At 40.8% G+C, this 26,574-nt stretch overlaps 2 protein-coding genes across 4 annotated transcripts in view; one reads left to right on the top strand and one right to left on the bottom strand.

The window, feature by feature from the left end:
* The first annotated feature begins 52 nt into the window (after nt 1–52).
* Nucleotides 53–3,858, top strand: LOC146645050 (twist-related protein 2-like). Its single transcript, XM_085393139.1, has one exon. The coding sequence runs from the start codon at nt 558–560 to the stop codon at nt 1,191–1,193; it is 636 nt and encodes a 211-aa protein (XP_085249265.1). The 5' UTR covers nt 53–557; the 3' UTR covers nt 1,194–3,858.
* A 3,003-nt stretch (nt 3,859–6,861) lies between these two features.
* The window catches only part of hdac7a (histone deacetylase 7a), a 56,408-nt gene continuing 36,695 nt past the window's right edge, over nt 6,862–26,574 (bottom strand). For all 3 annotated transcript variants that reach the window (XM_085393122.1, XM_085393123.1, XM_085393124.1), the window contains 24 exons: nt 24,281–24,474; nt 24,052–24,142; nt 23,284–23,404; nt 23,011–23,105; nt 22,374–22,496; nt 22,028–22,137; nt 21,327–21,428; nt 19,647–19,818; nt 19,062–19,267; nt 18,491–18,694; nt 17,992–18,217; nt 17,514–17,647; nt 17,209–17,329; nt 16,422–16,471; nt 15,777–15,884; nt 14,439–14,494; nt 13,863–13,950; nt 13,631–13,750; nt 13,440–13,537; nt 9,482–9,600; nt 8,991–9,124; nt 8,390–8,471; nt 8,114–8,252; nt 6,862–8,001 (listed from right to left, as the gene is read on the bottom strand). In XM_085393122.1, coding sequence (XP_085249248.1) covers nt 7,959–8,001; nt 8,114–8,252; nt 8,390–8,471; nt 8,991–9,124; nt 9,482–9,600; nt 13,440–13,537; nt 13,631–13,750; nt 13,863–13,950; nt 14,439–14,494; nt 15,777–15,884; nt 16,422–16,471; nt 17,209–17,329; nt 17,514–17,647; nt 17,992–18,217; nt 18,491–18,694; nt 19,062–19,267; nt 19,647–19,818; nt 21,327–21,428; nt 22,028–22,137; nt 22,374–22,496; nt 23,011–23,105; nt 23,284–23,404; nt 24,052–24,142; nt 24,281–24,474 — 2,936 coding nt within the window. In that variant the 3' untranslated portion in view covers nt 6,862–7,958. The remainder of the gene's footprint in view (nt 8,002–8,113; nt 8,253–8,389; nt 8,472–8,990; nt 9,125–9,481; nt 9,601–13,439; nt 13,538–13,630; nt 13,751–13,862; nt 13,951–14,438; nt 14,495–15,776; nt 15,885–16,421; nt 16,472–17,208; nt 17,330–17,513; nt 17,648–17,991; nt 18,218–18,490; nt 18,695–19,061; nt 19,268–19,646; nt 19,819–21,326; nt 21,429–22,027; nt 22,138–22,373; nt 22,497–23,010; nt 23,106–23,283; nt 23,405–24,051; nt 24,143–24,280; nt 24,475–26,574) is intronic.

Raw genomic sequence — 26,574 nt, 5'->3', positions numbered from 1 at the left:
CCGCCTCATCCTTTGATCCAACCAATCAGTCAGAATTCATTTTTTTCTGTTGTCTTGTGCTCAGCTGTCCCCCAGAAAAAGAAACCTTTGGACCAATCAGTGAGTCAGATGGGTGGGCAGCTGAAAGCTTCATGCTCCCTTCGCTTTAAAAAGTCTGATTCGATTTGCTGTTGTCTCACATGCTGCAGTGGGAGTGGGACATGAGAACGTTCTAGCTTTGCTGATGCAGCGTTCTCTCAGCGAGTATGGGAAGAGATTTTTAACATGTAACGCGACAGAGCTGATCAGAAAAACTGAACTCATTACTTACGTGTTTTGGTTTGGCATGTCTGGATATGACAATGTGAAAAGTTGGTTGGCGAAGAAGAAGAACCCAGCAGAAGATCAGAGAAACCCGCGGCTGTACTGAGGGAGTTCCCGGCAGCAATCGGAAGGGAGGGAAACTGCTGTTACGGGTGGAGGAGTGGAGAGAGACATTAAAGGAAACTGGACAAAATAAGAGTGAAGGATACAGTGAAATAAAGAAGACAGGAGATAGAAGAAGAACGTGGCCAAGCATGCGAGAGGAGGAACACTCAAATGACCATCCTGAGGGAGGGGTGGTGTCCAGCAAGGAGAACAACAAACGACCACTTTCTAACGCCTGTCCTGTTGTGGTTGCGACGGCGGGGATCACCGGGCGTAAGCGGCAGATGGGTGCCCAAATGGAGGATCACATTTCCGCAATTACACCCACCATGTCGGCAGACGACGGCAAGGTCAAGCCAGTAGATGACATTCAGAGCTACAATCCTACTGGCCCCAAAAAGCTCAAGAAGAGTCCTCAGCATCACCCGCTTTCCCTTTCTCCTGCGCCCGGTCCCAGCCCTGAAGGTCTTTCAAGCGGCCTCGAGGACCCACACGGCCAGCGGGTCATCGCCAACATCCGGGAGCGCCAGCGGACGCGATCTCTGAATGAAGCCTTTTCCTCGTTGCGCAAAATAATCCCAACGCTCCCGTCTGACAAACTGAGCAAGATCCAGACACTTAAGTTGGCGTCACGCTACATTGACTTTCTGTACCAGGTTCTGCAGAGTGATGAGATGGACACCAAGCTGGCAGGATGTAACTACCTGGCCCATGAGAGACTGAGCTATGCTTTCTCTGTCTGGAGGATGGAGGGAGCCTGGTCAACCATGTCTGCTGGTCACTAGCCTTGTCTGGAAGCCTAAAAAGTATGATGCAAAGGGGCTGAGGAGATGTCCAAACTGTGTCTGCTCACTAGTGGATTCACACTACTTGACACCTCGGTTGCGATCTGGTTGCCTCAATGAAAAGACAGCGTAACACTTCATGAGAGGAAGCTTTCACATGAGCATTTGTTTGATTGGTTATGAACTTATGAGATGTAACCGTGGATTATTGTCATTCCACTTATCTGCTTTTACCAAAGCAGCTATCACTGCTCACGAATGCAAATGCAATGAGTTCAAGCAGGGACTGCTAGCTTATTTAGGGATTGTTTTCTCTCTTTTTTTCTTTTAACATGTGTATTTTGTTTACATGAATCACAATGGAAGCTTTCATTCAACATGCATTCGCTTCATCAAGCTGATGGTTAAGGACTCGATCGTCTTTGACGCTTCATAGCAGCACAGCTAATTCTGCTGGAGCCCCCTGACCCACCAGCTCTCTCAGGTACTGAAGCATGACAGCTGGTTTCATCATCATTGCCATCACCCCTGATTTTATCACCTTAAATAAAATCAGTATTATCACTATTATCAGTAACATAATCATCACCATAGGTCTACATACAATGAGCCATTTTTTATTTAACTTTCTTTCTTTCTTGAGGTAGAAAGTGTATAAAGGTTTGTGTAATATCTATAGAGCAGAGGACTTAAAAGAAAGAAAGAACTGCGAACACCATACTGAATGTTGCAAGAGTTGTCAGGATTTTGACTTTTCCGTGGGCTTTCAGCTCCTGGTTTTCCAACATTGACATTTAAGGAATCCCTGACTACCTCTGAACCTTAGCAAAAGTTGGAAGAAAAAAAAAAAAGCAGCCACGGCCGTCCGTCACTCTGCCTTAAGTTTCTTGTCCATCCCAAAACCTAGCCCCTTTGTTTCTTTCAGTGCCAAAAAAACCTCTCCCCTTGACGTTCTTTCCTCTCGTTCTGGCCCGAATTTGCTTGCGTTGCACGAAACCGCGATACAGCTAGCGAGCTGATGAGGAGGCGTAATGAAAACAAACGGTCTCGGAAAGCCATGAATCATGTGTGTCACCATCAAAGGGGAAGGCTGATGTGGCTCCCTGCTGGGCTCCCATAAACCACTGGTAGTGATGGAGGAGGTGAGAGCTGATTTATACACACAAATGTAGAGGTGCACACATGCAACTATGCACTTAAAAAAATACACTTTTTTCAATACATTGGCTCCACTAGGGAAATGCTATTGGAGTCCACATCATTACCAAATGATATACCTTTCTTTCTAATATTGTAGGCTTTTGTTTTGTGAGACGCAATGAACATTAAGTGTAAGGTTTACAGTTATTTCAAGACAACAGGACTGACATGCTGTTTGGCTTCAAAGCACATCCATGACAATCCATTTCTCCCCTCACTGCCAAAATACATGAAGACTGGCAACCTATCATTAGAACGTCCCAGGGAGGTAGCTAATGTTTCCAGCTCTTTTAAAGACTTATGGAGATGTTTACCGGGCCCCACAGTCAGCACAGTGCGGTCTCTGAAGGCTAGACTTCACTGACATGTTAGAAGACACTTGACATTTAGAAAGAATCCAGTTGTGGGCCAACAGAGAAAAAGCAGCCCCTGTGCATTTCTATGTGAAATGCAAACATTAAAATGAGTGCATGGCCTTGCCTATTCTCTATGTTGTCATGTAATTCAAGTTGTATTCTAAATTTTCATTTATGGATCAAATTGAAACTGGAAGTGACTCATCTCTCGCTTGAGATGCCTAAGAATAACATATAGTTATATCCTGCCTTTTGCCATTCTTACTTGGAAACAGGAATTTTGAATTATCTTTATATACGCAACATCCAATGCTGATGTGTATAAGTGGTTACAGTAGTAATATGTCTTTCTTTGTCTGACCAGCTGCTGAATAAAGTGACTGTGATCTTTCTTTTGAATCTCTGTTCTGCTCCTTGTTCTTCTTTCTGCGTATGCACTTTGTATGTCATGCTTCAGAGTAATGTGGGAAAACGAGGATCAGCTATACATACAAAGTGCCGTCATTTACCGAGAACATTTTTTGACCACTTTCCTTCTGTAGTACCTTAAAGAAGCTGATATTATAGCTGTCGCTGTAAAAGATTGTGTAGTCGAAGCCAGGCTTTCATTTCAGAGAGCATTAGCGTATCCATCTCTTGTGCACTTCTCAGACTTTAAAATCAGGCTTTGTTTTTATGACTTATTACTTGAAATGTGTACAGTGTGATGCTTTACATACTGACACAGTATGACTTCGTAAAGCATCCTAAGCAGAAAACTCCTGAAAAATAAAACTATCTGCAAAACTTTCTTGAAGTTCTTATTTTCAGTGATTGGTGCACAGATTTATACTCTCACCACGCCTTCCTTGTCTCCTGTCTCTCTTGTTAAACTGTCTCCTTTCCTTTCCCTTCCTCCTGCCTCCCCCTGCTTTCTGTTTTTTAACGAGGTCTGTGTGCCTTTGCCCGGTCAGGAACACTTAATTCTTCCCAAAAGAAACATGTTAAAGTGCAATTAAGTGCTCAGGAAATATTTATAGTATGTTTAGACCTAAATAATAACTTATAGCTTTATCATCTCAGTTGTGCTACTGTTTTGAAACTTGATGATTTAACAAACACTAAATGAATAAAGCTTTTGCACCACAATGTAAGAGTATTTTATTTTCATTTTTATGATCGCAAGGGAACATACAGTATAAAACTAAGTGAAGAATTTCGGTACAAAAACCCTGAATTGCAAACTATCCAGTGATGACAAAGCTCCCAAATAAAACAAGAATAACGTGATCTTAAGACTTGTGATATCTGTCTGCTAAGATATGTAGCTCCCCGATTTACAGCTTCTGATGTGCTGTGGTTTACAGAAAAATATAAACCCAAATGATTTTGACACAACATAAATACACTCACCAGCAACTTTAATCTTTAGTGTTAGCTTGTTAGCAGCCATCGTGCTGGATTTATAGATGCAAAAGTGACGATATTCAGATAACAGATGAAGTCCTAAGTTTTAAGCTAGTGCTAGCAAGTTTGATTAGCAATCAATTACCAACCATAACAACCATCTGAAAGGTGGGACTTGAAACTAAGTGATTTAGTATTTTTAAATGTCTCTTATCAAGTGACACGTTTTCGCTGTCAGCTACGACACTACATCCTCACAGGTTAGCGACACTGACATGGCATAGCAGAGCCTGACTTATCCTCCCATTTTTCTCGCTAATGGAAACAATAAGTTACAAAACAAACAGAATGCTGTAGTTTGTCATTTCCTTTGTAATTAAAGGAAAGTGTTTACTGAGCTAGCAGACAAAAGAGCCTTAAGCATCATTAAGTTGCCCCCTGCTGACTGTTAGAAAGAAAGCAAATTTAAGGTACTTCCATTATTTTTTTACTTTTCTGACCTAGAAATGTCCACCTTTTATATACAGTATTTCAGATTTACTGCACTTCTTTTAGAAATGCAATCATCAGATTGAGTGGGGGCAATCAGGTCCGTCAGCTAAACGCTACTTTTATTATCAAAAGTGATATTGCATGTATACACTTATTAAAACTTGTATTAAATGGATAAACAGTTCTAGCAGATCTCAGACTAAATGAGTCCATTATGTTCATAATTTCTGTTTGTCATAGGTGTATTTTCCTTTCTTACGATGGGTCTTTTCGTTTTCACAGTCTAGTGTATACTATTAGTGTTAATTTCTGCAGAAAAAATAACTTTCTGAAAAAAATGACACGGAAAAAATCAAGGGCTTATACTGGAAATTATTTTTTAATCAAGAGGAAAAGACAAAAGTACAAAATAGATAATCTTTCTATACATACAAATGGTAGGAAATGTAAGAAAATAACATAAGTAAATAATAAAGAATAGTATGAAATAAAGATTTCAATGTCATGTTTAGAGATACAGAGTTACTGTACGTCCAGTTAGTTAAGAGTTACCAATACACATACTACTGAATGCATCAAGGCACATGTGCAACGTGTATTTTGGTCTTTGAGTTACTATTTACAGTGTCTTTCTTTAAGAAGAAGGTACAAATTACATAAGTAATAAAGGGAATTAAGAGCGGAGGCAATACTGGCCTCTACATAAGACCAAAAACACGAGTATAATACAAGAGAGGTCATTTACAGAATCACAGACAAGCAGTTTAACACTTGCAAATCCATGCACATTATGTACTAGTGTGCATGCAATAACAACACACTCTCTCTCTCTCACACACGCACACACGTCAGATAACGTTGACTTCATACTTTACTTTCTTTTAAGAAAGACGCAGCATCGCGTTTCAATGCTGCCACTTTGCTGTCGAGAATACTCTGGTACTCTACAAGAAAGACATACCAGCTGCATTTATCGGAGAACAACGATCCTCCGTGCAACATTTTCTCAATAATTCCTGTTGAGATACACGTGTACTGCAGCAACATTGGGATAATAAAAAAATTTAAAAAAGGAAAAAAAAAAATACATTTTGGTGTCCACTGTAATTTTTGTTTAAGGTAAAAGCTCCGAGGCCTCCTGTCGGGCAGAGTGTACCCAGGGTCTGATTAAAACAAATGCTTAAAGTTTATTTTACCCGGATTTAAAAAAATGATTCTTTGTTATTTATAAACATCAAAATCATGGAATACAAAAAATCTAATTGTGCTGCTCAATCAATCAAATCATGGATGTAAAAAAAACCAAAGAAAACTTTTAGACAAAGCTAAAGAGTGACTGCACTGATCAGTTAAGAATTCTAGTAGTTATTCGCTGTTAACAGAGGTCTGAACTTTACACTTTACCTTCAAAAGCTCAACTAAAAACATTAGTACTGGTCATCAAAATGTGAAACTGGTCAAACCTCATATGATGGGAAAAAAAAATACTTTAACAAACTAGATTTTGCTACAAAATAACCTAGAAGAAAAACGAAGAAATACAGTCTTGGACTTTGACTGTTTGGAATGCCGAGCCCTTTATATGCTTCTTTAAGAGGGTGGTCCAACCCCCCCCAAAAAAACAAACGTCAAATGATTGACAACATGTCAATTAAATTACAAACATCAGCTTAGATGATGGACTGACGTGTTGTAGCGTTGTCTAGGCTGATTGCATGATAACAGTTTGAATGAAAAGATTCTCACAATGAAGTTCACTTCAACATAGCATTCATTTCCTTAATTAGGCTGTGATGGATTATAGATAATGACCTAAATATTCAACAAAATAAAAAAAAAAACAAAAACAAGTCACTGTACTCATTAACCAAATCAAACAATTTACAAAAAGACTGCATATGTGATGTTCATCTAAATCCACAGGTTTAAACGTTGTTTTACAAAAGTCAAGTCGCTGCGGGAGCAGTATCCATACTGGTCCTTTGCAGTGCTTCAACACAGTCCCATCACCAAGTGCAGGCTGTTTTAAGGCAATTTTCTTTGGGTGATGTCCTTTAAGTGCATTAACAGTATTGCTACTACAATAGAACAATACAGTGGTCCTCAGTGGTGCCACGGTGGAATGAACACTCCTTTAGTCTCAAATATAAACAATAATACACAGTATTGAATACTAGTGGTACATCGATAGTTTGTCATTGCTGTGTGTGTGTGTGTGTGTGTGTGTGTGTGTGTGTGTGTGTGTGTGTGTGTGTGTGTGTGTGTAGGCTTTTAAATGCACATGAATGTAAGACACTGAACAGCAGTAAATAATAATTCTGCTTTGAAAATATTGCCTACTTTCAGATGAATTAAACTCTACAGTATTTCAGCCCAGACGTGTCCACAGTCAGTCAGAGAACATTTAAGACATCTCAGATGAAGAGTGGGAAAAAGATAGCAAACAACATTTCATCCAAATCTTCAAAAAACCTTTCAATTATCTACAGAGAGGAGAAGTTTGTTTTTTTCTTTCCCAGAGCTTTGGAATTTCTCATGGTTCACATTATGGAATGAACAGTGCAATAAAACAATGAAGAACTGCCCGTTCTTTCTTTGTTTTGTGTCTTTGTTTCCTCTTCTTTGCTTTGTCGTCTTCTTCTAGTGGTTAAATTGTAGGTAATGACATCATTATAGCAGACGCAGCAACTAGGTCTCTCTTTTTTTTAAATCTTGTTTCTTAATGATGGGGCCACTTCTTCATGGTGCTACGTTTGCATCGTGTCCATCAAGCATATACGCCTTTACCTGATGGTATACAGTAGTTTTGTTCTGCATTGTTTTTCATCCCACTCAGTTCGAGTCTGATATGAGAAGCAATGTGGCAGAAAGAATTTATGATCTGAAGTTTCCCTCTGATGTTGGTATTAAGGCAAAGGTAAGGCAACAAAAACAGCTGCTGGTGCTCAAAGAGGAATCAGAGCTCAAGTCCACTTCTGATTTTTGGTCTGATCCTCAAAGGTTTGTGGTAACAGGGCTGTGGCCCTGACAATACGCACACACACACGGTCCAATGTCAGTAAGAAGACATGAGAAGACTATTGAAATCAACTTGTATTGCTCTTTGGTGAGGTTTCAGAAGGTTACTCAGCTGCTGGCTTCAGCTGAGTGGTTGAGGTGCTCAAAACGGCGGGTCTGTAGAGGTTCAGCATTGTGTCTCAGTTGGCCTGCGTATGTGTGAAGAAGGTCGGGGCTCAGTGGCTTTGAAAATATGTGTCCCCTTCATGTTCATATGACAACACGGGAGATCTGAGGCTTCTGAACGTTCTGCGAGGTGATTGGTTGGGTTTTCCTACATGGAGTCGCTGTCATGTTCCATTGGCTCATCAGGGAGGCTGGAGGGAAGTGTGAAAAGCACATGTGAGCAGAGACCTGGGAGAGTTTGCATCAATATAAAGGAAGGAAGTGGGATTTTTGACTGTGTGTGTTTGTATCCATGCACTGTACCTCTTGCTTGAAAGAACTCCAACAGAGAGCGAGGCCAAAGCCTTGACAGCATCCGTTTCCTCACAGTCTCTGCTCTGAGCAGCCATGTATGACAGACCCACTGATCCACTGTAGGCCTTCACACTCTGCCAGTACTGACCTGCAAACACACAAGACGTAACAAAAATGTCAAGCGAATTTCAACGTTGTAGTTTTGACATCATATCCACTGGTTAAGTGTTGATTACAACTGAAATAAAAATGCAGAGAAGAGGATGAAACATAAGCGCTGCTCACTTTGTATCTGTATGACAGTTTGTAGGGAGCGGACTGCGTTAGCGTTGGGCTTCTGGAGGAGGACATCTTCCGGCAGCGGTTCCTACAGGACAAACACACAACAAAACACCATCTTTAGAACCAAAATGGCTACGACAGTATCATTTAATTTCTACAAATTGAAAAGACATTATTTATTTTTCATTTGAAGCTTACACATGCACAAACTGGTTAAACAGAGAATGTTTCATTAGCCTGCCTGTTTTGCAAGACCTTTAAAAATAGTCTTAACATCCTGACAATAAACCAGAATTCAACTGACCCTGGAAAGAATTTCAGCACTGATCATCTGCTGGTAAAGTAGGACTGTGATCAATTCTGTCAAAACTTGGCACTATGTTTATTGAAATGGAAGCACCACTTCAGTGAACACATTGTGGTAGCTGATCCATGATGTGACGAGTGACACTTGTACAAAATGAAAGAATAACGAACTCCGAGATACACTGTCCCTACCAAGTCCCTCTAACTGTAGTAAAAAATGGGACACTGTGCTCCAGCTAACTGTAAAAAAACCCCAAAAAAACAAACAAACACTAGTAAAGAACTCCATTAGTCATACCTGTATGCCCAAGAGTGAACTGACACAGGCTTCAGATGCGTCACAGATTGCTGTGAGGTCGTGACCTCCCTCAAGGGCCAAAACCAGACGGCCTCCTGCTAGAGACATCAGCTGACGGGTCAGGAAACCAAAACCTGCGGCGAACACAAACACGCACACAGAGTTGTTAACATTAAATGACAACAAAGCTTAGCAGGTGAACTGTTGCAATTTCCAATAGTCTCCAAAAACAAATGCATATTTTCATCCGTAGATCCTCCCACAGCAACATACCAATTACTAATTACTGTAATTATGGTAATATCAGCAGTGAAGCAAGACACAGTAGAAGGAACTTGAATCCTGCTCTTTTGTTCATGCTAAACATGAGCTTCAAGAAACTCAAATATCTTGAGACACTCAGGGTCTTAACAGAAAGTTTCACTGTCTCCTGCTACAAATAAGACAAAAGTTAAGGCCAAGTGCAGTCTGCGGTGGGAAACTGTTCTTACATTTGGCCGAGACCTTGTAGCCTCCTAGAGGAGCGGGGTTTCCCTCGGCGGCGTCAAACCCGGCTGACACCAGAACTACATCCGGAGAGAACTCCTGAGCGATCGGCATCACCACAGACCTGTATGAACACACAGAGTTCATAATGACTTCAAGGGACTGGGAAGGGATGGTCGTAGGGGACTCTGCTGGTTTCCAATACAGTCTTCAAAGGAGTGTGTAATTTTACTCAAATATCTTGTGTGTTTTGTACTTTTGTGTCATTTTCCTGGCTGTAACATGCGCCTACAGTTGTTAGAAACACATTGCTGTCGAGGAATAGGACAATAGATTCTGATGTGCACATTTGAGCCTTAATTATAAAGTTCAACAGGAAACTGAGTCACTGATTGATTTGAAAAATCAACACCATTGACAAAATTAACACAAAATGAACGTGAAAAACAAAACAAAAAAAACGATATATTGACATCACCACTGAAACATCGTGGGGGAAGTTAAGTTGCACTAACAGGACACAAAGTGATGAAAAGCAAAGAAGAACCAGCTGTAGTCTCCATCTCTGTTGATTCAATGTTTAAATAAACTGCTGACAGAAGCACTTCGGTGTGGATTCATTTCATTAGGGTGCTTATGAAGACCGGCCCTAGCATTCAGTGAAATATAGCCGTTTTCAAACACAACTGGGCATGTCCAAACTGGACACAAGACAAATATTTACCATTAAATCTAAAGAAGTCATTAACATGACAAGTGAAACGACGTACTGGCTGATCCCAGACTCAGCAGCCCGAGCACAGCTGACAAAGAACTATTGTTTCCTCTGTGGGAGAAGCTGCAGAGCTCGAGGAACACAAGCCAGCTCAACAAAGTCATATTGTTGTTTTGTCAGCTCTTATACTCGCTAACTTCTTTGTGGATTTCCAATAGATGAAATTGTCCTTAATGCTCTTGTTGTTAGGGAAGAAAGTAGTACTGTCCGGAGACGGGGAGAAGCTCGACTCGATGCTGTCGGCGAGAAGTTCAAAGCTGCAGCGTGCGAGTCTGTTTCCCATTAGAGGCTTGTCACTCTCCTCACGTCATTGACAACACAGGGAAAAAGAGGAAAAACAGTCCATCTGGGATCCATTTACCTTCATTATTCTGCCTGGGGACTTTGGAGACCTCCCCTCCTTCCCCCTTCAAGCACACGCACACACAGACACAGAGGCGCACATATCCAAATGCATACTGCTGACATGACTGCGTGCAGATGGACAACATGAGCTCATAGAGAGAAATAAGGTCGCCGAGATAAAACAAACACATTCCAAAATGAGCGTGCACGTGCAAACACGCACGTGCACTGATGCAAACGCACATCAGTGGTGCTTTGATTCGTCCAAAAATTGTAATTCATAAAGCAGGCCTCAGCTTTATCACACCGATGCAGATATGAATCAAAAGCGTGCGCACACTCCTCACTCATCCCCACACGCCTGACCGCAAAACCCAACCCCACCTCCCCTGTAGAGCCATTAAAGCTGCCACGGTCCCCCCAGAGAGAGAGATTGCAGACAAACTAATGGAAAGATGGAAGAAAGGAGGGGAGGGCAGGATTGGGGAGAGGAGGGGACGGTTATTAAAGATCAATCAAGGGAGGACAGGAAGAGGGCGAGAATGTGTGCTGGGTGGTGGTGGGTGAGGGTTGGGGTGATGGAAAACTTAAGGGTGGGGAGGGTGAGTGAGGGATAAGGTGAAAATACAACAAAGCTCCCCCTCTGCAGCTAAGCGCTTGCAAACTTAACTCATAAAATGGATTCTATTAAACAGCGCCGGCACTTTGTGTTTTTCCACAAACCCTTCGATGCTTTCAAAAAAAACTTTATTAATTACAAAGCGCATTCATAGCGCTTTAAATGCTGGGTGGCTGAGTGGTGAGGGAGTTGGGGTTTTTAAAAAGTTTTTCAGGCAAAGCACCTCCCCATTAGGGCTTAAACAGGGATTATGTTGGCCTACAGGCTAACCATAATAGAATTATAAACATTTGCTTTCAAAATAGCTAAAAAAATACTTCCAGCTAATCCTCATCAGGAAATCCAGCACAGTTATTTATTTATTCTGAACACTGTCAGAAAAATGAGCTCACGGCTACATTTAAGACGTGCAGGCTGATTCGATTAGCCTGACGTTCTAAATAAAGATCTACTTTTTTCACAATAAGAATAATTCAAATATGTAGTAAATCTACAGTGGTGTTGAATGGGTGGGTCTCAAAATCGGTGCACCATACTTCACTGCACGTGGAAGAAATGTGAGTTTCTGAAGTTTTGCAACTTATATACGAAAAGCTCACATATTAGCATCAGTATTATTTTGAATAACTGAGAAGGCAATTATCTGAGAAAGCTTTGATGTCGTGATCTTTTGTCCTCATGGGGCTCCAGGCAGAGTGAAAAACAGAAAATTACTTAGAAGTTCTATTAGGTCCAGATCTGTGTTATGTACTAAAGATGATACTCTGAAGCAATTTCACTGTGTCCACTGCAGATGAGTCAGCGCGCTCCTCTCAAGTAAGATCTGATTACTTTAGAGACCCTTTCAATTTAATTTTGTTAGTGATCATATTTTTTTAAAGAACTAAGTCTGTTTTAAATCTGAAAAAAAGAGATCAGTATTTTAATCATGTTACTCTAGAAGGTACAAACATCCCAGATAATCAAAAGCGTCCTGAATGTTAGGGACGGCATTAAAACACTGAAGTCAAGGGACCAAACCTCAATACAAATGATCAGAAAATAGATCCACCGGCTTTAAAGGGAACAAAATTTCAAACTGAACTTACAGTAATGTTTCTCTTCACACTCGACACAGAAGTATTTTTGTCACCATATGCCCTTGGAATATAAGACATGCTCTGACTATCAATGTGCGGATAAACCCAAAAATCCAAATAAAACTAAGAGCCAGTCCTAAAACAAGCACTTTTAGAAATGCTCTAGAACTAAAGGAGCACTGCATAAATAAAACTCACACAGAGTGAGCTTGTGTATTATGGGGAGTAAACAGTCAGAACTAAATATTTTGGCAGATCACTGTTGAAGGCGCACGGCTATTTTGTCATTTCCTGAGTTTCCGGATTATGACCGATCCACCTGATACGTACTTGAATATGTTTGATCTTACGTGTTTGGGTTTAAACATTTGTGGACATGCATATATGCAGAGTTCCCCCACTTATGTCTTTGAGCTCACCACTGTGCCTCTTTTCCAGTAACCACATGGTTGCCAGTGTTTCCTTGGGGCTTGGAAGCACCAGACAACCAAAGAGCCCACAAGACTGAAACTTTATTGGTGCTAAACTCCCACCGATGACAATTATCCAACCCACCAGCAGGAAGTAACTGTTTGCAATCTGTCAAACACAAGACCTGGAGACCATTTACTGTAAACCATCTGAAGTTATTGGAAACAGGGAGGGCTAGACACATGCTCTCCAAATGACAAGGATTATTAATTACGCAAGAAGTACGTCAGAGGTAGCGGGGAGCTGAGTCTCTGATCGACTTCAGTGTTTCAGTTGTGGCTCAGTTTAGAGGAAATGGGAGAAATCTACTGATTACACTTGTGCTAAATGACACTGTCCTTATCAATCAAAACTACTGTCATACAGGAAAAGAGAAAATACCTATAAATGTTCATTCTTTCTACACTTTGATATATTTCCAGTCTCCATGAAAAAGCTAACGAATAAAGAACTCTGTGTAATAAAGCATGGCGAATGCAGATATTTCCATGGATGGCGCAAGAGGCCAATGGAAAGTAATGATGTGAATCATGTATCTTATTCAACAAGGCAACCTTCATTCAACCCAACTGAACATTTAAGAGAAATATTTCAGGGAGGTTTCCATCACTATATTTTAATTTGTCACCCATTTAGCTGCACTGTGCTGTAAACGCAGCCAGAGTTGGCTCTACCTGAATGCAGCGAGGTATTCAGCATCTCCCATGGGTGGGTCCAGTCCTCCTGTCCACGCCACATTCACATTAAAGCCCTCACCAGCTCCAGATCCAACCTAAACGCCAAATAACAAAGACAATTGATGTCATTCTTCTCTGATAGCATTACTCTCTCAAAAGGGAAGCAAACAGTCCTGGATGTCACCTACCTCAGCGGGAGACCCACTGCCGGGGAAGAAGTTTCCGTCGTCATAACGATGAAGTGAGATGTAGAGAACACTGGGGTCGTTGTAAAATACTTCCTCCGTGCCATTACCATGGTGAACGTCCTAGCCACGGCGATGAGGAGAGATTACTTTAGCACAATAGTTGCCACAGTCATGTTCTAAGGGGATGGGTATCACACAGTAAAATGAGGCCACAGTTAACAGGAAGTCTTACCCAGTCGACAATGAGGATCTTGCTGACGCTGAGCTTGTGTTGGAGCTGTTTAGCAGCTATAGCTACAGAATTGAAGTAACAGAAACCCCTGAAAGACAGAGACAGAGCCAATGTTTAAAGACAAAGAATATAAAGACTTTAATCTTTAACTGACAAAAAAGTAAAGGTAATTGGTTAATGAAAAGACCTGTGTGATTTTGACTTTTGCCATTTCCTTATTCTTGGTTTCAGAGACATGCAAGGTGTTCAGTACTAATACAAATGTTTAAAAGAAGGTATCCGACTGGTCTCCAAATCATTCTGAACCATGAAAATTGTCCCTAGCATACAATCAGACAAACTATATTTACTCTTTAACAGGGTAAAGAGTCCTGCAAAAGTTATTGATGCACAAATATTGCTTAAAAAATTAAATTAAAAAAAAAAGAAAAGAACATCGTGTAAACAAACCCCCACCACAAAAATATTATATTCTGTCAGTTTTTTTCCTCTTTCACAATCATCCACAGAGGACGTGCTGACAGCGCAGTAAGAACAGGAAAACCAACTATGACTCACACACAAACACACACTTACATGGGATTGGAGGGGTCTGCATGATGCCCTGGTGGTCTGACAACAGCAAAGCCATTCTGCAAAGAAGAGATAGATGCCACTAATTAGCATTGTGACATGGTAAACTTTAACAGAGCTGTTCAGAACCTACGATCTTTGGCACACAAGACTAAAGACTCACGCGTGCCCAAAAAGGTACAATGCTACTGTCAAAAACCCTGCTAGGCTCAAGCTAACTGATAGAGGTCACGTAAGGAAGGATGGTTTACATCAGTGCTCTTTGCATTTATAGGAGTGAAGTAGCTTTCTGATCTCTTAATAGATCATTTTTAATCCCAACAAATGTTATAATTTTGGCAGTTTGTACTATTTAAGTGTAACATCTAGCTTTGTTAGCTAGCTCTACTATACCAGTGTAATACACTGATGCGGTATATTAGAACATAAGCACAGGTGCAGGCATAAGAACAACATTATTATATTAATACTAATTATGTGTGTAAAGCGCATGCATAATATGCACTGAATGTAGCATGCACAGTTTATGGAGCTGAACGCCAGGATGCTGCTTTACTGTTTTTAACACTGTACTTGACCTGCTCGTTTCACACATTTGTTTCATGCTCGTTTGGTTGGGTTTTTAACAAAAAACCTTTTAGGTCAACCTGCTATTTCATCTTTTTTTATTAAACCAATCATGTTTTTACAACAAAAAAAGTCTTTCATCCCAAATTTTGAGTGCAACGAGGAAAAGAAAGACAATTAAGGCCATAATATAACAGAAAAGCCCTTTTTTGAAACCCATCACCTTTGAAGTGGCTTCTGCTGAGAAACGCTTCTCTGCTCAGTTCTAGTCTACTAGTTTACTCGTAGAAACAAAGCACCGCCATGGTGGATATAACCTCCTCGAAAACAAGTTAGTTTCTCTAATTTGTTTTGGCCCACAGCTCAGAGCCTGAGGAGCATTAAATAAGTCATAAATACACTTACTGTACTACATGTTTTTAAAATACTGTTTCTCAGAAGGTGCTGTGCAGTTTTTGGTGAAGCAGTTGTTCAACTTACTGACATCATGACAGCTACACATTACATCATATTATAGCTGCTTAGAAACGTCAACTTTATTGATCGTTACCACCGACAGCTAACGTTGAATGCCAACTTTAAACTCGGTCCATTCAGTAGCTCAGTGGTTCCAAATAAAGTGCTTTACTGCAATTGCCGCAGGTGACTACATGTCGGAAACTAGTTTCCGACATGTAGTTTTGCAAACAAAACTACATGTCTGAAACTAGCCTGTCCATCTGTGGTCTGTCTCTTTCACACAGCGTTAGATGACTGCAGAGTTTTGAGTCTCACCTTTAGTTCTCCTTTGGCCACTCTGAACGCCAGCTCCACGACACTTCCTGCTGCCAGACGTGACGCCGTGGAGGTGTGCGACTCATTCCAAATGGTGTCATTATCAACCTGCCGATCCAAAAATACAAATGATCAGTATGCATTGAAGGAAGCATTAAAAACTACACAGTTTATGTCGCTGCTGCTGAAATAATCTCATTTTTTAAAACAGAATCTCCTGCACTAATGTGACTCGAGAGTAAACATGTCACTTTTCTCTCCCATGTTAACACAGATCTATATTTACAAGTCATTTTTCTTTCCATTGGCTTTTTTCTCTCTCCTCTGTTTGTTCGCAACCTGGCATAACTGCATTTGGCTCAGACGATGAAATCTAAGGCATTCCTTTCATCCCGGGTCCTGGACATGTTGTTCTCATTAGTCTGAGTTGTCATGGTTCGACTTGGACTGTCAGGCAAATGTTAGCGCAGGGCTGAGCCAGGTCTCTTTTCCACTCTAATATATTCTCTTTATTTCTGTCTGTTTTGTAATATTCGTGTCTTTGCTGCTTTTCTTTGAAACAGTGTTGACTTTCATTATTTCAGCGATTGTGGCATTTTCTACGGCATTCATTAAGTCTTGGTGTGTATTGTTGGTTTTTCTTACCCCTACACCGCCGCATGGTAACATCACAAACATCCTTTGAGACAGGATCCCTGAAAATCAAAGAGAAATATACATTTTTATTGTGCATTCATACATTTATTAGAAGTAATTGTTTTGTTTTTTAAGCTTGTATAATCCTTTTATGTCATGAGGAATCAGGCATATTGTGATTAAGCTATCATAATGCCATAAATGTCATTTTTGTGTATAAGACAGCATACACAAATACACGCTTCCAAAACACATTTATTTCATATAAATATTTAAAGAGAAGTGCAGAGTGTTTGTCTCCCCCATCTGGCAGTGAGAATAACTGCAGAACTGAAAACTTGTTTTTGATGATAAACTGTTTTTGTCCCTGCCATTAGATTTTTAACAGTTTAATCCCTCAAAAGACTTATACATGCCTGATCTTCATTTAATATTCTTAATTTCTTTAAAATCTTTCCACCATTTTTCCACTGCTGATGCCTCCAAGCAGCTCCTAACAAACTCTGTCTTCACTGCTATTGTTGATCATCTCTCTTCAGCTCTGTCAAACCAGCCTTTACTGGTTTGAATAAAATTAATCCATTTTGTCATCACTCGATTTAAAACCCAAGTACGCTGCCAAATACAGAGAGATCTGACTGGTTCTGATAGGCATAATCAGCACTGCATGAACTCATTTGGCAGGGATTGAATTCAAAGGACGTTTTGTGGATAAAAGTATAATTTCTTTCACTCTAAAACCCTTGAAATTACTCTTTGATGATTCTAAACACAATCAATATGAGGTGAAGCGTACCAGCCAGTTTGCGGTTATCCAGTTTGAGCCTGTTGAGCGGGTTGGTGCCATATAGCAACACGTGACGCTCCGTGTGGACGGACTGCAGCTCCTCCAGAGTGGCTTTACGGCCGCGGATACTCTGCAAGACGAGCATAACATGCATAAAATGATGATACATTCGAAATCAATATCTTATTAATAACAATAATGATACCTGACTAACCATATCCTGTGTGTGTGTGTGTGTGTGTGTGTGTGTGTGTGTGTGTGTGTGTGTGTGTGTGTGTGTGTCCGTCCGTCCGTCCGTCCTTCCTGTGTCATACCTCGCACTGTCCCTTCAGGCCTCTCTCCTGTAGTCGGGACCAGATGCTCTGTATCCTCCCAGCATGCTCTGGGTGACTGCTGTTATCTCCACAGGTACACTGGTGTTTCAGCATTTGAGAGTCATAGACGAGGCCTGTGTACAAAAAAAGGATTAATAACAACATGTTAGTCGAGATGGCCATTTTGATAAGAACTGCCACCAGTAATCACACACCCACTGTTGCAGATTAACCACTATTAACTGAGCATGCTCCTCACTTATGATTTTTGTCAACATATCAATATAAAGATTTACATTTAATAAAACACAACTAACTCTCGTGAGTAGACCAGCTATTACAGCACATAATTTGTGAAACCATCTGGAAAAACCCTGTCAACTGTTTGATAGATCTGACATGTTATACAGCCCCAGCCTAAAAATAATAAAAATTTGTACACAGAAGGTGCTATATGCATTAGAACACTGTGACTCACCAGTGGTGAAGCGTGGCTTGCTGCTGGTGTCTTGTGCAGGCAGACTGAGGGTTTTCTCTGGCAGAGTGAGAGAGGTGGAGGCTGGGGAAGACTGCGTACGGAACACGGGGCGATGGACGCCCAAGCCACCAACGGCCCCGCCGCCTCCACGCAACACAGGTACTGCCAGGGTCTCCATTTGTCGGTGGAGCTGCTGCAGCTGCTTCTGCTGTTCCCATAGCAACGACTAGTGGGAGAAATTGATAGGGAACATAGATAAATCAGATATACAGTCTATAGTTATCAATAATAAAAGAATAAAAAGGAGAAAAAGTTAAATTACACAAAGAAAAATGTTCAGTTGCTACTAATATGAAATATGCAGATGCCAGTGTTAGGCTGCCATCTACAGGACTGGATGATGAAGAAAAAATTTCCACAGTTGTGTTTTACCCAACTACCTGTTTGTGTTTGTACAAGAGTGTGTGTGTGTGTTTGAAGGTAGTCTATGTTTCCAAACCTGATTAAGTATGAGGGCATGCTGCAGGTTCATCTGCTCCTCTTGTGTCTTGGATGCTGATGGCTCCACTTCCCTCAGCGACTCTGACCGCCCTCTGCTGTGATAGGCTGGCTCCGTGGGTGACGTCCCGCCACCGTCCTCTGAGTCCATATCCTCAGAAGGTATCTGATGCAATCTGGGCTTCTCACTGGACTTGGACATCAGCTGTACATGGACATACACACGTTAAAGATGGATTTAAAAGTAAAAAATGTTTGTGAATCTGTGTTCAGTTCACTTTAATCCATTAAAAAGAGAGAAAAAAAAAAAAGAACGGCTCAGAATGGCTGATGTCGCAGGTAAAGTGAATTTAACGAGTGAAGGGCAATGAGCTGTGACAAGAGGCTTAATAAAACAATCTCAAGAAAGGCTCAGCCTCCCCCACACCCCCCTTAATGACAAACCTGGGTGTACCTTTAATCATGTTTAAAAGGTTACAGGCAGCCAGTTTTATCAGTCTTGATGCAAATGTGGCAAAGAGGAGATCATGTATGATCTCAAACAGCAATGAAAGGTGCACATGTATTCCTACCTTGCCCAGGTGTGTCTGCTGTTTGAGCCTCTCCAGTAGTTGTGTGTTGTGCTGTTGTTGTAGGAGATGTGTGTGAAGCGCGTGGGGACTCTGAGGAAGGGGTTCTGAGCGTGCTCTGCTCAGGGGCTTGTGTGATTGAGCACCTCCAGCAGACAGGTGGTCCAACGGCTGCGCAAACTGAAGCGGAACGGAGTCTAGGCCTTGAACTGCCAAGAGACAGGGTGATAAAGAGGAAATTCACTTGCGTGAAAGCAAAGACATACGTTCAAACAAAATGAAAAGAAAGAAAAGTTACTCAAATGAAGCACACAAAAAAGGTGAGAGATTAAAAATAGTCTGAAAGTCAACAAAAGTGCATTCCCAATGTAACCACCAGGTGGTGCTGTAACATTTCATTCACTAAAACTAATAACAGGGTTACACAACTGTCAATACCATGGATGTGCATATTTTGCAGCGTTGTGCTTCTGTTTTAATGCTGATGTAGTTTAGCAAATAAATCACACATAACATTAAAATGAAAACTTTTCAACTGTGAACTGCAGAGCTTTTGCCTCAACACTGTGGATGAGTGCAGAGTCTCACCGGTGAGTAGCGGAGTGCGGACCAGTCCAGATGGCTCCAGGATGATGACAGGTAGGTGTGGGTTCATCTGCCCTGCCTGATCTTCTCTGCTGAGGGGGAGGAACACTGAAGAGCCGCCGGCAGTGACCACGGGTACTCGGCTGACCTTCAGCGAGGACAGCTCTCCTTCAGTCTGCACACACAGTTGAAAAAAACTTTGTAGTCACAGCAAACACACTAGTTTACGTTCAACACGGATGAATTCACAGGACAACAAATAACAACACACATTTCGTTGTGACAAACATTTCTGTGTTGATCAGTTCTGACGACACTGATGTAAAGCGGAAGTGACATAACCGCCTAAAGTGTCTTTTAATTTCATCACGCTGTAATGTCAGAAAGCCAGAGTTTCAGGTCATAGTGAAACAGCAACTCCTGAGAATCAAGCTTCCTTTAATTGACTTACTTCCTTTGTAAAACAGGATATGTGAAACAGAGATTATTTCATTCACTTCAGAGAGATTTTGAAGTCACTGTGATGTGACTTAGGTTAATTGTAACACTACAGACTGCACTGCACAGTCATCTCAACACTCAGATTTGAGTCTAGATAATTTATTATAACACAAATTTAATAGTGCAAACCTCCGCCAAATCAGCTCACTCTCTGCGCAGCCTTTACTTTCAAGGACACAGTGAAGTATTTTGTATATATCTGTTTTGTTTTCTTTGTTCTCTTTACATTCAGAAGTTTGGAGTGCCATAAGAACAAATACAAAGTACAGGCTTTTGTTATTTGCCTTGCTGAAATCCTTTTTAATATACGGTTTATAATATATTGGGATATAGTAAATATATAGCATTCATTTTACTGTTAAGTTTTTTTTTTATGTTTAGCAATAAATAGCAAAGGAAAAAAAAACCTTATTCAGAAACAGTGTACATTAATTTTTTTACCTTAATGTACATAACAAAGTCATAATAATTAATATGATATTTAGAATCCTTATATAACATTCCCTGTATGCCTGTATGTTGTCAATACAAACTGGTAACTGGAGTGGTTCTCATGTAGTGCTTTTCTACTCCTACCTACAACATGACTTAGTCACCCCTTCACATCCAATCATAAAACCACTTTTTTTCCTATGCTTTCTAGCTAACAGTCACACACATCGACACTCTGATGGATGCATCAGAGAGCAACATGTGGTTCAGTATTTTGCCCAAGGATACTTTGGCAAGCAGTCTGGAGCAGCCAGGGATCAAAGCATGAACCTTACCAGTAGTAGATTAGTTCCATCGCCTGAGCTACAGCCAACCCTAACCCACCCACACAAGGAAATTAAGAAACATAGTTTTAAATAGCTCTATATCGCATTATGACTTTTCACCTTCATATCAATCTATTGTGAGGTCAGAGGTCAAATGTGTCACGATATTTAAAACTTCAATCACAGTTTCTACGTTATAAGGCTTTTTGTCACTTTTTGATTAACAAATAATCAAGTTGACCTTGAACAGATGTTTAACATGAAACTGCTCTACACCCCTAAAAAGTTCAGTCAGAATTCATCCAAAAGCTTTCGAGATGTCGCGTTTACAGACAGAATGACAAAATGACACGCGCACACACACATAAACGCTACCAGAAACATAACTTTCTTGGCAGAGGTAAGAAATGAGTTCAGTTTTTACCCTCGAGTTAGCCGGTAGTCCCAGTGTGATGGTGGGCAGGGTGGAGGGACTCTGGATGGTGAAGTTAGCTAGAGTACCATCTCTGAGCAGCAGTTTCTGGGCCTGAGAATACCAAACATAAACATGATGTAAAATTGAAATCCAACTGAAACTGTGCTGATGAAAATAAACTTTCCTAATCTACACCATATGTGAAAAAAACAAACAAACTGATTTTCACATTTTAAACCAAAGCTGGTATACTGTCTAACATTTTCTACTGTTAATAATAACTGAAAATGTTATTATTTAGAATAATTTCAGTCTGTTTTGAGCTACTCTACACCAGCATGGTCTAATGAAACCTAAGCTAATGTTTTGTCTCTAGCTGCCTCTACACTGGGAAATCATGAGTCAGACATTCGCAGCAGGTGTGACAGAGGTTGCTTTGTTTTGACTTTGATGATTAAATGAATTATGTATAAACAGCTGACAAACAGTGTTCCCATACTCTTATGGATTTAAACATATCATTACCCAGCATCTCAGCAGCAGCCAATGCATGGAAAACAACTTTTTAACCCTGCTCAAAATGCCTGTTTTACTATTTTACTAAAACAAGTGTGAAAATAACTTAATATCATTACGTCAACTTAGATAGAGTTAATACAGTAAAACTGAGAGGACTCAACAGCACTGTGTGTGTGTGTTTCTTGTCAAACCTCATGTGAGAGGCCGCCTGCAGATGGCAGCAGTCCATTCTCATTAGGCAGACTGTCGTTAGGAGAGCTACAGCCAGAGACTGGAGTGCTGCTGCTGCTCGGGGACGAGTCTGCAGACAGACAGACAGAAGGTGAGTTTGATATTTGACTATGAAGCTCGATTGTGTTTCAATCACATCACAGCAGATCAATCAAACAATCATGTACAAAACAAACAAACAAGGCAAAAAAACAAAAATGAACAAATGAAAAACGTTGCTCGCATCGGTAATAATTGAGAACAGCTTACGGCTACAATAATGCAGCGCTCTTATGTATTGCTGCATTTGTGTGTCTGTAAGGTTACCCAGTGTATCAGGAACTCTGTGCTTGACAGTGGGTGGGGCACTGTCTTTGCGGGTGAGCGGACTCTTGCGGGTATTCAGGTGTTTCTTCAGCTTGTTTTTCACCTTCAGATTAGGCTCCGACGCTAGTGAATAAGAGATGAACAAAGGAATATTACTTCATGCTGTTTGCTGACTGTAAAAGCTGAAAATGAATCAATTTCCATGTAATGAAATCCCAAATGTTCACAATGTGTCGTAACAGGAAAATGTTAGTGTTACCAAATACTTAATCCACAGGAACTCTTACTCTCTGGACTGAGTAAAGATTATTCAGTAGTTTTTGATAGAAAGGTTGGAGACAACCTTTCAAAATAAACATATATATATATTTTATTTTATTTTTTTAAACAGATTTTGATTCCTCCGGTTTTGGCATGAAGTCAGGAGCAGTGCAATATTTCTTCCCTTCTGAAAGAACTAACTGAAGTAAATATTTCACTTTGCTATTTGAATGATAAATGATAAATGACCAGGCTGTCTTCGGGTCTTTCACGTCATAACTCACTTTCACTTCCCTATAGTGTCAATTCATAGCTTCCGCCATGATATGTATTCGTCAGATTTCTCCTTAATAGGATTTTGCGTCAAATGTTTCACCTGCTCTGCGCAGCGGCGTGCCCTCTGGACCCTCATGAGGGGGCTGCGTTGAAGAGGAAACAAGAGTGGGTATGCTAGGGTCAGGGCCCAGCTTTCTGCAAAAAACACAACATAACAACAATTACACATCAAGCCATTCATGTAAACACCTGGTACAGCTTTACTTCAAATTCACGATATAAAGTGCATTTAAAGAATAACACTATTATTATGATGAGACTGTGTTGTACACTTAGTGTTTTGTGTTCTGCTTGTTCACACATGCTGCGTTACCTGTATTGGACAGGAGGTGCAGTCAGAGAGTTAGCGTTTGTTCTTTCCAGCTCAGCCTTTTTCTGCTTCTTAAGAATCACCTCCTGGAGTTTCTGTTTCACTAAGGAACTTGCCACCGCGCCTGTCAATCAGCCACAGCAACCAATCAAATCCACAGAAACATTTACCAGCTGTATCAGCATGAAGGGAGGAGCAAGCCCTGCCTAAAGCACAGTGTTCACAGCTAGACATTATTTGCATAGTTGTGCAGGAAATAAATACATAAATAAAACGCAAATACTATACATGCATGTATGCTTCCGAGTGTCGATGCATTTGTGTGCAATGCACTGTGAAGTCACCGGTTAGGCCTGAGACTATGTTTGCTTCCATTCTTGTGTGTAAGTGTGCACACCGAGGTGGCAGCTGGTGCTAGGAGTGATCAAGTCAATATTGACCCAGGGACTTTATGTGCCTGGATGCAAAACTATATTTATCTCCACTTTTTCAGGTTATATTTAGATCTCACTTCAAAGAAAGCAGCTTTGCAATTGAAGAAACACTGTGTAGCAAAGATGAAGATGATCTCTTGCAGGGACTTTCCTCTCTGGCCATGATTAGTACTCTGGGCCATAATTATTCTTAAATTTGTGGAAATGGTTTTATGAAAAGTGAAAAAAATAAATAAATATTAGCTGGAGTCTTGTAGAGACCTGTAGAGTAGCAAAATTAGAGTTTAATTTCCAATTTTGTGTGTGGGGGTGTGTGTGTGTGTGTGTGTGGACTCACTCTGTTGACTCTTGTCTTTGTGCTTTAGCTGCTGCAACTCTTGTTGTTTCTCGTGATGTTCGTGCTCTCGCCTCCTTTGTTCCATATTAAACTACCCCACCAAACACATACACAGATTAGCAACATTTATAAAGCAAAAAGTCAGGTAAGACTGCAGTGTAATAAATATATTGTACACAAGTTTTCCCAAGAAGTCTTTTATGGTTTTACTCAGTTTTTTCCCCCTTACCCGGATTTGCTGGTGAAGCTGTTGTTGGGAGAAGGAGCTGCGAGGTTGTGGGGAGAATGGTGAAAGGTGTAAAGGCGGGTGCAGCGGGGTGAGGAGCACCGTGTCCGAACCAGGGCGCATCCCCCGCTCTCCCACCCTGAGATCCATGGGAAACAGCAAGGATGTGCGCGACACTGCCACTGCCACTGAGGAATCTGGGAAAAGGCAAGGATAAAGTGAAGAGAGAGAGACAGTTTGCCCAATCCTCAATGAGGAACAGTTGATGCTCTGTGGGAAGTGCTGAAAAAACAAACATTTAGGATTTCAAGGAGCACATGGGAGTCGCTATGAAGCAGGCTTTATATAAATTGCTTTACAATAAAAACGGAAAAGCACAAAATTATTTGGGCCTTCTAGATCTGTGCTTGAAATAGCTTTCAGGAACCTTGGGACAAATTACAACAGGATTTGAAACTACAGCAGTGAAAGCATGAAAGGCTCTTCAGCAACTACCTAAGCTGATGCCCAATGCAGTACACCAAGACCCAAAGTGAAGGAATAATAAGAAACTGACACAGGAATCAAGAAAGTTGGGTTTATGTAAACACAACAAGTAGAAACAGCATTCCTGAAGCATTTATGGCATCTGTGTAGGTCTTTCATTACCAACACTCACACGAGACACACACACACACACACACACACACACACATCCATGCTTTTTGCTGTTGGGATTATCTGCATCGCACAGCTGAGTCAATGGGAAAGATTGCCTCACCCAGTGCTAAAAACAAGATCCAGGGAGGGAACAGCTTGGGAACAGCTTGGGGGTGGGAGGTTTCCGTCCATGAGGCACACACAGACACAAATGTCTACACATGACTAAAAATAAATAAATAAATAAAATAATATACAGTGGCTCAAACCAAAAAAGAGACAGAGCTGTAAGCACATATAGGTATTCAAATATATCTCACCACACATGTGGATAATGCTGCAGCAGGTGACACACATTCACCTGCATATGTCGGTTTATTTATTCACACATTTGAATAACCACCCACGCATAAACAAGCTTTCCGAAAGCAAGCAGGCACACGTACGGTAAAAAACATTTACACACAATCACGAGCTGCACACAAAATAGGCTTGAGTAAATACCGATTGCACAAACCTGCCTAATGCTTAAACTTGCATGTGTGCACAAACACGCGCACGCGTGCACGCACACACACAGCACAATGAAATAACTTCATATGACATCATCTTGGGTGCCGCTCAGATGTCGGGCTGCAGAGTGTGAAGTAAATGTCACTCACAGCGTGGCCTGGCCTGATGCCAATAGCAGCACTTGACTGGATATGGGCAAAAGGGAAATGAATAGACGCCACAGTCTCAGGGGAATTTGTAAAGTAATCGCCAAAATTAATCTTATTTGTATTCGTGCAAACAAAACGATCTGCTTCCAGTCTGAAAAACAAGACCACCTTACGAGCCAGGAGCCGGTGGTGGTCGGGTAAGTCAAACAGCTTTCACCAAGGAGACTGCAGCTCGAATCCCACACTATCATAAAAATAAATATTTTTACACTTAAGCTGCCTTTTCTCTCACTGTTTGGTTAGGTTTGAGAAAAGATTGTGGTTTAGGTTAAAAGAAGTCCTTTACCGCATGTCTGACAGCTACTACATTTTGTAGGTTACCTCAGTCACGAGTGCTAACAGAGGAGTTTAAAGAAAGAAAAAAAATACTCAATGTAGTCAGAAAACACACTTTCAGTTTCAAAATCTTGCTGCCCTTCATGAAATACAGGACCATTCATGTTTATGTGCACCACATAACGTCAAGCAAACTGCCTGAGGGCCAGAAACTCACCTTTAAAAGCAGCCAATCCAGCCCCTTTAGTTGGCCTTGGAAAATGTAAAAGATTTAAATAAAGGAGGGAAGATTTTTCTTGTTTTTTTTGTCTGAACTTTTAATTCCGTCCGAGCCAGAAGTCTAAAGTTTTACAACAAAACTATCTGGTTAAGCCAAGAAGCTGTGCTGATGCTTTTTTAAAGTTTATTACAGTGACCGCAGAATGACTGAAGATGGAAATTTAAAGCACCATGTTGACATTGTGCATCTCACGCTGATCATCATTCGCTTTGTAAATGGATGATTTATTCATTGTGAATAATTACATAATGTGCATGGACTTCTTCAGAAGGTGACTATTTTTACAATCTGCGACAAGGCTGGGCATGAACACAACAGTACAGAAGACAGATGATGTCAGTAGTGCTGTGTCTCCTAGAACAAACATTAAACCTCACCTA

The sequence above is a fragment of the Rhamphochromis longiceps genome, linkage group LG20 (genome assembly GCF_057381845.1).
Source record: "Rhamphochromis longiceps isolate RC_006_pf linkage group LG20, R_longiceps_female_GT1.1, whole genome shotgun sequence".
NCBI classification, from domain to species: Eukaryota; Metazoa; Chordata; class Actinopteri; order Cichliformes; family Cichlidae; genus Rhamphochromis; species Rhamphochromis longiceps.
Note: the sequence above shows the minus strand (reverse complement) of the source record. Positions and strands in the feature narration are given on the sequence as shown.